The 10914-nt window shown below is 36.6% G+C and overlaps 1 protein-coding gene across 1 annotated transcript; it reads left to right on the top strand.

The window, feature by feature from the left end:
• Positions 1 to 7455: 7455 nt before the first annotated feature.
• Positions 7456 to 7948, top strand: LOC119769480. Its single transcript, XM_038262081.1, has 2 exons — positions 7456 to 7601; positions 7679 to 7948. The coding sequence occupies exons 1-2, from the start codon at positions 7461 to 7463 to the stop codon at positions 7946 to 7948; spliced, it is 411 nt and encodes a 136-aa protein (XP_038118009.1). The 5' UTR covers positions 7456 to 7460.
• The last annotated feature ends 2966 nt before the right edge of the window (positions 7949 to 10914 follow it).

Raw genomic sequence — 10914 nt, 5'->3', positions numbered from 1 at the left:
AACTCTATTGTACGGAAACAACTTGGAAACAACACAATTTTTTTGACCGATTTAATTTCCTCCCACTCGAAAAATAATCTGGTAAATTTGAGTGTCTGGCGCAGGCTTAGGCGCAGGCGGACGTTTGTCGTGCAGTTCATACACACTTGGCACACTTATTCTACACGCAAAACGGACATTAGGTATAAATTCCTAATTTTGAGGTATAATCGAACCTGACTGCAATAAGTTATTTTATTACTAATCGGCTATTAGTAATAAAATTACTAATAGCGTTTTAGTACGAGAATTCCTATATTTCAGGTATAATTGTAGAACCAAAATACCTTAATTTTAGGTATTTTCTGGAAAAGTGAGGGGACCAAAATTACTTATATTTAGGTATAATCCAAGATGGCGGACCATGGTTACTCCTTATTTCTAGGTATAAATACCTAAATTTGAGTTATTTTCTGGAAAAGTGAGGGATCCAAAATGACTGATATTTAGGTATAATCCAAGATAGCGGACCATTATTATTCCTAATTTCTAGGTATAAATACCTAAATTTGAGGTATTTTCTGGAAAAGTGAGAGATCCAAAATTACTGATATTCAGGTATAATCCAAGATGGCGGACCATTATTATTCCTAATTTCTAGGTATAAATACCTAAATTTGAGTTATTTTCTGGAAAAGTGAGGGATCCAAAATGACTGATATTTAGGTATAATCCAAGATAGCGGACCATTATTATTCCTAATTTCTAGGTATAAATACCTAAATTTGAGGTATTTTCTGGAAAAGTGAGAGATCCAAAATTACTGATATTCAGGTATAATCCAAGATGGCGGACCATTATTATTCCTAATTTCTAGGTATAAATACCTAAATTTGAGGTATTTTCTGGAAAAGTGAGGGATCCAAAATTACTGATATTCAGGTATAATCCAAGATGGCGGACCATTATTATTCCTTATTTCTAGGTATAAATACCTAAATTTGAGGTATTTTCTGGAAAAGTGAGGGATCCAAAATTACTGATATTCAGGTATAATCCAAGATGGCGGACCATGATTATTCCTTATTTCTAGGTATAAATACCTAAATTTGAGGTATTTTCTGGAAAAGTGAGGGATCCAAAATTACTGATATTCAGGTATAATCCAAGATGGCGGACCATTATTATTCCTAATTTTTAGGAATAAATACCTAAATTTGAGGTATTTTCAGAAAAGTGAGGGATCCAAAATTACTAATATTTAGGTATAATCCAAGATGGCGGACCATGGTTATTCCTTATTGCTAGGTATAATTACCTAAATTTGAGGTATTTTCTGGAAAAGTGAGGGATCCAAAATTACTGACATTCAGGTATAATCCAAGATGGCGGACCATGATTATTTCTTATTTCTAGGTATAAATACATAAATTTGAGGTATTTTCTGGAAAAGTGAGGGATCCAAAATTACTGATATTCAGGTATAATCCAAGATGGCGGACCATTATTATTCCTAATTTTTAGGAATAAATACCTAAATTTGAGGTATTTTCAGAAAAGTGAGGGATCCAAAATTACTAATATTTAGGTATAATCCAAGATGGCGGACCATGGTTATTCCTTATTGCTAGGTATAATTACCTAAATTTGAGGTATTTTCTGGAAAAGTGAGGGATCCAAAATTACTGACATTCAGGTATAATCCAAGATGGCGGACCATGATTATTTCTTATTTCTAGGTATAAATACATAAATTTGAGGTATTTTCTGGAAAAGTGAGGGATCCAAAATTACTGATATTCAGGTATAATCCAAGATGGCGGACCATTATTATTCCTAATTTTTAGGTATAAAAATCTAAATTTGAGGTATTTTCTATAAACGTGAGGGATCAAAAATTACTTATACTTAAGAATAATCAAAGATCAAAATAGGTATTATCCAAGAGATATGCAGGCAGAAGAAAACAATGGTTTATATGATATTAATATTTTTATTTATATCAAACACAACTATTTCATAAATGTTCTCACCTAAAAATGAATATTAAAATTTAAATTATATTTTATTTTTTCAATCCATCTATATTTTTAATATTAAATTTATCTTTTTTATAAATATTTTGGTTTTTTAATGTTGTTTTAATTTTTTAATAGTTAAATATTTTAGTATTTTAATATTTCAATAATTAAATATTTAAATATTTAAATTTTTTAATAATTTAATATTTTAATATTTTAATATTTTAATATTTTAATATTTTAATATTTTAATATTTTAATATTTTAATATTTTAATATTTTAATATTTTAATATTTTAATATTTTAATATTTTAATATTTTAATATTTAATATTTTAATATTTTAATATTTTAATATTTTAATATTTTAATATTATAATATTTTAATATTTTAATATTTTAATATTTTAATATTTTAATATTTTAATATTTTAATATTTTAATATTTTAATATTTTAATATTTTAATATTTTAATATTTCAATATTTTAATATTTTAATATTTTAATATTTCAATATTTTAATATTTTAATATTTTAATATTTTAATATTTTAATATTTTAATATTTTAATATTTTAATATTTTAATATTTTAATATTTTAATATTTTAATATTTTAATATTTTAATATTTTAATATTTTAATATTTTAATATTTTAATATTTTAATATTTTAATATTTTAATATTTTAATATTTTAATATTTTAATATTTTAATATTTTAATATTTTAATATTTTAATATTTTAATATTTTAATATTTTAATATTTTAATATTTTAATATTTTAATATTTTAATATTTTAATATTTTAATATTTTAATATTTTAATATTTTAATATTTTAATATTTTAATATTTTAATATTTTAATATTTTAATATTTTAATATTTTAATATTTTTATATTTTAATATTTTAATATTTTAATATTTTAATATTTTAATATTTTAATATTTTAATATTTTAATATTTTAATATTTTAATATTTTAATATTTTAATATTTTAATATTTTAATATTTTAATATTTTAATATTTTAATATTTTAATATTTTAATATTTTAATATTTTAATATTTTAATATTTTAATATTTTAATATTTTAATATTTTAATATTTTAATATTTTAATATTTTAATATTTTAATATTTTAATATTTTAATATTTTAATATTTTAATATTTTAATATTTTAATATTTCAATATTTTAATATTTTAATATTTTTATATTTTAATATTTTAATATTTTAATATTTTAATATTTTAATATTTTAATATTTTAATATTTTAATATTTTAATATTTTAATATTTTAATATTTTAATATTTTAATATTTTAATATTTTAATATTTTAATATTTTAATATTTTAATATTTTAATATTTTAATATTTTAATATTTTAATATTTTAATATTTCAATATTTTAATATTTTTTAATATTATGATATTTCAATATTTTAATTTTTAAATTAGGTATTTTCCAAGAGTTATGCAGGCAGAAGCAAAACATAATTTTAAATGATATTAATATTTTTATTTACATAAAACACAACTTTTGCATAAATGTACGTACCTAAAATAAATATTTAATGATTTGAATATTTTAACATTATAATTTTGTATAATATTATAAATATATCTTTAATATTTCAATATTTATTTATTTTAAATATCTTTTATTATTTTAATATTTTAATATTTTTACAACTCCAACATTTTTATCTTTAAATATTTGGAATTGTAGAATATAAGATTTTTGGAGTTTTAAAATGTTTGGAATTAGAGATTTTTAAAATTTTCTCTCTCTCCCCTCTCTTTCCATTTTCTCGCTCTTCCTGTTCCCTGCTATCCCTCTCTTCCCTTCCTCTCAATTCAACATTTTCTCTTTCTCTCCTACCCTCTCTCCCTTTCTTTCTCTCCCATATTTTCTCACCTCTCTCTTTCCCACCTTCTCTCTACCTCTCCTACTCTCTCTCCTTCTCCTACTATCTCTCTCCCTCTCCTACTATCTCTCCATCTCCTACTCTCTCTCCAACTATATCTCTTATCTCTCTCTTTCTTCATCTTTGCCCCTCTCACTCCCACTTTCTCTCTCTCTTACTTTCTATCTCTCTCTTCCTCTACCCTCACCCTATCTCTTTCCCACATTTTCTTTCGCTCTTCCCCTCCAGCCTTCTCTCACAAACTCCCCCTTTCTCTCCCTTTTCTACTTTCTCTCTCCCTTTCTCATTTTCGCTCTCTTTCATTCCCTCTTCTTCTTTCTTCTTTCCCACTTTTTCTCTCCCTCTCCTCTTCTCTCTCCCACTTTCTCTTTATTTCTCTCTTTCTCTTCGTCTACCCCCACCCATTCAATTTCAGTCTCTCATACACACACGAGCACACACGAGCACACACACACACACGAGCACACACACACACACACACACACACACACACAGCTGCGAGAGCCGAATCGCTGGCAAGGTGGCAACGTGAGTGGGACACCACGGAGAAAGGCAGATGGACGCATCGGCTTATCCCGTCCGTATCCACGTGGGTGAGCAGAAGGCATGGAGAGGTCACCTTCCACCTCACACAGTTCCTGTCGGGCCATGGCTGCTTCAGGAAGTACCTGCACAGGTTTGGACATGCAGAGTCTCCTCTCTGTCCGGACTGCGTCGATTGCGAGGAAACACCGGAGCACGTGGTGTTCGCCTGCCCTCGCTTCGAGGCAGCGCGAAGCGAAATGCTGGCCATTATCGGAGCGGACACCAGCCCGGATAATGTGGTGCGAAGAATGTGCAGCGACATCGCCAAGTGGAATGCGGTCGTCGGAGCGGTGACGCAGATCACTTCGGCTCTCCAGCGGAAATGGAGAGACGATCAGAGGAGGAACGACTAGGAGCCTAGTCGAAAACCCACGAGTGTGGCTGTGAAGGAGAGCACGTTATGATGGTCGGCTCTACCAAATCGGTACACGTCTCGATGGTCACAGGAGTCGAGAACCCACGAGTGTGGCTGTGAAGGAGAGCACGTTATGACGGTTGGCTCTACCAAATCGGTACACGTCTCGATGGTCCAAGGAGAGGGCTGCATATGACTAGCCGATCAAAAGCAACGCGATTCTTGGGCGCGGTTAAACCCTCGCATGGACTCATATGTATGTAGGACAGGAAATGGTTCTAGCACCCGGCATGGATCCTGTAAGTAGACTAGTGCAGAAAATGCAACGCCTCCCCCCGAAGTTATACCGAAAGGTGGTCCCGGGGGTCAAGGGCACGGCGTTCAAGGACTGGTTTAGTGGGTCGGGAAAACTCTTTTTTTGTTTTCCCAACCCCACACTACCTGAGGAATGAAAAAAAAAAAAAAAAAAAAACACACACACACACACACACACACACACACACACACACACACACGAACACTTTCACAAACGCTTACATACACACACCCGCAACGTCCAACCAAATCACAAAAAGATAAAAATTGGTTCGTCAAACTCAAACTCGATACAACTTTTCATTCTTACAATCTCCACGGTTGGGGTCCGTTTATACTTCCCCTTTCCAGCTCTTCCGCAAAAATCCGTGCCGAGATCCGTCCTCCAGAGCACGAGAGGGAAGTGGCGGCTTTTTTAAATCCGCCGGGAGTTGAAGGTTCCGTCCTCCTCCTCCTCCTCTTCCACAAGTACGCGAGCCACACTTCCTCTAACAAGGATGCTCCGGGTTCCGTTCTCCGTGCAGAACCGGAGAGCCACTTTTCTTCCTGCACAAAACTTACCTTGCCAAAGTTCCTAAGTTTTCAGCAGCACTGCGGAACACCAACCCAGACAGAAACGGGGGGCGCCTGGCGGGCGTTTTGTCTTGGGCACTGCGCTTAGCTGCGCAAGACGTCTGGCAGATTTCCCCCCCGACTGGCCCAAGATTGTTGCCAGAATTCTGGCGAATATGCAACAAACCGGTCGTGCACGGTTCAACCGATTGAACCGATTGGTTTTTGTGCCAGACAGCTGTGAGTTATTCCGCCAGATTTTCGCCAGATTCGTCGGGCGTCACGTAAAACCTGGCTAAAAGAAGTGTGCCAAGTGTGTCTGAACTGCACGACAAACGTCCGCCTGCGCCAGACACTCAAATTTACCAGATTATTTTCCGACCGGGAACTCACAGCCACGAAATTATGTTGTTTTGACTTGTCAAAACGTGAATCTCAATTTTAGAACTAAAAAAAATACTAAAATTTAGGAATTTTTAAGAAGTACTTCAGTGTTCTAAAAAAATCCTAAATTTTAGGAAGAAAAAAATACTAATTTTAAGGTATAATTTGACAAGCTAGAACATAAGTTCAAAAAATACTAAAAATTAGGAATTTATACCTAATGTCCGTTTTGCGTGATAGCCAAGTTTTGCGTAACGTCAGACGAATCTGCACCATGGTGAAAGATCTCCCAATCAAACCGTTCTCCGCTTGACGGGTTCATTCCGCTTCGAATTCCGCTTCGAAAATTGCTTCGAAATTTTCTAAACGGAATCCCCGGTTGGACTCCGCTTAGATTCCGTTTGAGCCAATAGACAAATCCAGCGAAAGCTCAACGCTGCTTTTTGATGGTGAGAGATTTGACAGCTCCCATACTAAATGTCTCGATTTTCATACTTTTTGTTAATTTTCTTCTAAAATAAAACACTTAACATACGAAAACTATATATTTTTGGTGCCCAAAATTCCTGCTGAATCGAATGGTGTACTTATCTCAATTGCAAATTTTTTGAACAGTTTTTATTTTAATAATATTCTAGACACATTTTGTGCACCTAATCATTCAATACTTTTATCACAAATAATCATTTTATTGCTTAAAAATTGAGTTTTCCTGAGCTCCCATATTCAAATACATGGAAGCTGTCATTTCTAACACCATTGGCCACCTAGCCACCTGGTGAGTTACGCTACATTTCTAAGGATTCGGACCATTCACCCAATAACTCCTCTTTCAGATTCCTGGCCGCCCTACACTGGCTCGACGGAACCGGCTTCTTTTATGTCTGTTCCAGCCGTATCTTCTCCATCCGGTCCAGCTTGTCCGGCTTGGTCAGTTTCGCGTTCCGGCTAAGTTTAGCTTGATCTGGTCCATGGACATTTTGCGAATGCTGGGACAGGCCACCAGAGCCGAAACCTGTGCAACCTTCGTCGGGGTTCTCATTCTGGGGTCCACATTCCCGGCGCTGTTGGCGGCACCGAACTCTGCCTTGGTCGACGCCAGTGGCTGGGACGCTTTGGCCGAGATGGCCGATTTAGCCTTGGCCGGACTGGCCTAGAGGCGCTTCTTCGGCGGAAGCACGCGTGCACGATTTTTTTCACAGCACACGTAAGTTTATTACAATTTTTTATTTATAATCAAAACCAACTTTGAAATATTTTCAATACAGGTGGACAATCGCGGGGTGTTCCTCGATTTGAACGTTGGCCAACTTTGAATTAAACGGCCGATCTCGATGCGCCCGCTGGAGGGTTGTGGCCACTGGAACCAGCCAGCTGCGGAATGTGAAGGCCTAAGGTCGGACCTGTCCTATGTGCTGATGGTGACACGATGCTGTCGGTCTAGCTGGTGGGCCTGGAGATCGTACTTTCGACGGGTGAGTTCGAGTGGGATGTTGGAAGTCGTCAACAGCATGTTCTAACGATCGTCGTTCTTTGTTTATCTCTTTTGCAGACAAATTCACCGCTTCAACAACACCCAGCGAGGGCACCGCTAGTGGCTAAGAAAATTTCACCCGAAGACTTTCCAAACAACAAAACAGCATCAGCAGTTGCTGTCTTTCTAAAGTTGCTGCTTGTCCTTCTATTTTGCCCAATCGTGGATTATTGGTCGCGGCGTAATTGTAATTGCTCGTGCCGCCTCCGGAGAGTGACGCCGTCGTACCAAACGCACCTGACGGTGTCGGCGCCAGCAGTAACGCGGCTTGCCCGTTCGAAAACATGACCCAGGCGCGCATGGTACAAAGTTGTCAGGATTGCGGTTGAGAACATCCCGGGGGAGGCGACGAGCAAAATCTACTTGCTGCAGCAGTGGACACCGATTCGACAGAACTCGACCAGCACCATGTCAGCGATCCTGCTACCGACGATCGTGGAATGCCTGCCAAGCTCCCTAACCTCGGTGCGACGACGACGAGTCTCACCTGGACCAAACGGACCAAGTCGACGAATTCGTCCTATACGATCGACGGCGGCCAAGACGAAGACGAAGGAATTATCCCGGCAGAACAGTCGAATCGTCCGATGCGACTCTCCAAGTCGCGGATGTCCAGCAGCAGAACGAATTTCACATCATCTCACTCACTAAAGCCTATGTAATTTTGCGAAAAAAAGATTATTAAAAATGGGGAATTTGGGGCTGGGACACGTGTTTTTATTAATAATTCAAAACTTTGACTTAAGTACAATAGAATTAATAAAAATAATCTCAAAGTATAAACAAAATTCCAAAATGTTTTTTTTTTCTGGTTGAATTTTAATTCAACCAAAACAAAAAAGAAAATCACCATATTAAGAACAAGAAGAAGAAGAAGCAGCTGTCAAAACTAACCCGTCCATTCCGTTTGAATTCCGCTTGAACCGATTTGGGGCGAAAACTCAAACGGAACCGGTTGTTGCGTTTGAAACGGAATGCGGTTTAGAATCTAAAACGAACACTGTTTAGAATTCGAATCGAACTTTTTTCGCTCAAGCGGAATTCTAAACGGAATTCAAACGGAACGCGCTGAGTGGGATAGCTGTCTCACACAAAAATCAACCGGTTCAATCAAGGGTTCAATCGGTTGAACCGTGCACGACCGGTTTGCGTCATATTCGCCAGAAATCATGGCAGAAATTTGAAGCAAATCTGGGGGAAATTCTGCCAGATGGCCAGCGCAAGCCCCCAGACGAACCCCAGAATTGCGCCCGACATTTCCGACTGGGGAGTAATGAAGCTTAATTCTTGTTGAACGTGTTATGGCTAGTACGCAGATCGGAAGGAAAGGGGTCAAGAAACAGCTTTACGAACTGCAGAACAAAGGAGAAGGAGCGATTTCTTGGGGCTTTTCTTCACCCTCTCTGGCTTGCTTTAGTTGCCGCTGCTGCCCATTTGATTTTTTTCTTGACCGGTTCCTTCCGAAGTGCATATACCGCTTAAGAAAAAATCTTTTCGTGACCCTTTCCTTGACCGTTTCTTGGGCTTTTTTTAATATGGAGTTTTGCGTTCCTTCCGATCAGCACACCAGCCTTAAAGGGGGAATGATGCAATTCTAAATGAAGATTTTTTTTCCATAAAACTATTTTTATTAGGTTCTTTTCGGTACTGGGACCTGGTTAGGACCAAGTCGGCTTTTGTAATTACATTTGACTTAATAATTGGGTACTAAAGCCCTATGTCAATTCTTATGTACAACGGTAAAAAACACGATAAAAAACCATTTCTGATCACTTTTTTTCATTCAAATGCAGGCCCCTGTGATGACGGCCATTTTCTTGAAACCAAAACTTCTGACGCTGAAGAGAAGATAAAGAAGAAAACAAAAAAAATACGCATCTGTCAAATTCCTCAAATTTTACCAACAAACCGAACCGCGTGTTTCGATCCACTCTGATTTTTGTTCAAATGACAACATAACAAGAATTTCGGCTAAAAAGAGGACAATTTCAAGTACGGGTTCCCTCAAAGCCAATCCGTCAGCGAATCTGGATCGAAACAACCGTCATCAGCCTCAGCCAGTGGTGCAGGTCGAGCAGGTTGAGGTTTTACATTTCGGCTTCAAAAAACCATTCAGAGTGCTCCATCTTGAACGAACCACCGTTTTCCGGACCACGACGGACATTAGGTGGTAGATGCGACACTTCCGTCACCTAATGATTTCGCAAGAACACATTTTTTTTTTCGCCGCGCTGCTGCAAACAATTTTCCATTTTAAATAAAGTTTGACCGTTTTGACGTTGCTAGATGTAAACAGTAGGCCTCACCTACCAATACATCAGCAGGCGATTTCAGATAGGGGCTACTCACAAACACTAATGCGGGGGCTAGTTTTCAGACAGGGGCTACTCACTAATACTATTGCAAGATTATGGTGATGGGCGAGTAGAGTATCCCTTTACTCTGACACCACCCCCCTGTTCAAATGCAAATTTTTTTTGGACTAGACAACATTTTTCCGATGGATCAACTATGGTCCCCTTGGAACGAGCTGTCAAGTAGGAGCTTTTCTGTCAAGAAGGACCGCGAGGTTAATTTTTCAAAATTGATTTAAAAATCCATTTTAAACTCTTTGTGCTCGTACAAAGGGCCATTGTACTCAGAAAAATAAGCTTTATCGCTGTAAACAATAATATCAGCAATCTAAGCTTCATTTTAGGACCCAATTACAGAGGATCTTGTGTGTAAATGTTAGTGAGAGGGGAGCCGATTACCCGCAGCCTTCTCGGGGTTAGTAGGGAAGGGATTGATGTTAAAGACAAAGTAAATGAAGATATTCACCCTCGCCAATAACCTTTAGGTGGAATAAGTAACGTTTTTACACTCAAACCCCGTTGGTTTGACACCAACTGTTGTCAAACGAACGGGGTCACTTTTTAGTTTGACACCCTTCTTACACGGAGTTCACACATACTACTAAACGTTTGTTTTGATAGTGTGCGTGAGCGCCGTGTAAAAAGTGACAGTGCGTCACTTTTTAGTTTGACTTTGACCAACCAACGGGGTACAAACTAAAAAAGTGTCAAACGAAAAAGTGACCAACCACCGGGGGTTGAGTGTATTAAATATCCAGATTTCAAAGCGAAAATAACGTTACAAATGGTGCACGCCCGAAACATCAAACTCGCGCAGTGGTATTATCCAACATAAGGAGAAAAAAGTGTGTCTGTCATGCCATGGCACAAGGTATGTGTCGTAGATTTTGACCTAACCCG

Source organism: Culex quinquefasciatus, chromosome 1, assembly GCF_015732765.1.
Source record: "Culex quinquefasciatus strain JHB chromosome 1, VPISU_Cqui_1.0_pri_paternal, whole genome shotgun sequence".
NCBI lineage: Eukaryota > Metazoa > Arthropoda > Insecta > Diptera > Culicidae > Culex > Culex quinquefasciatus.
Note: the sequence above shows the minus strand (reverse complement) of the source record. Positions and strands in the feature narration are given on the sequence as shown.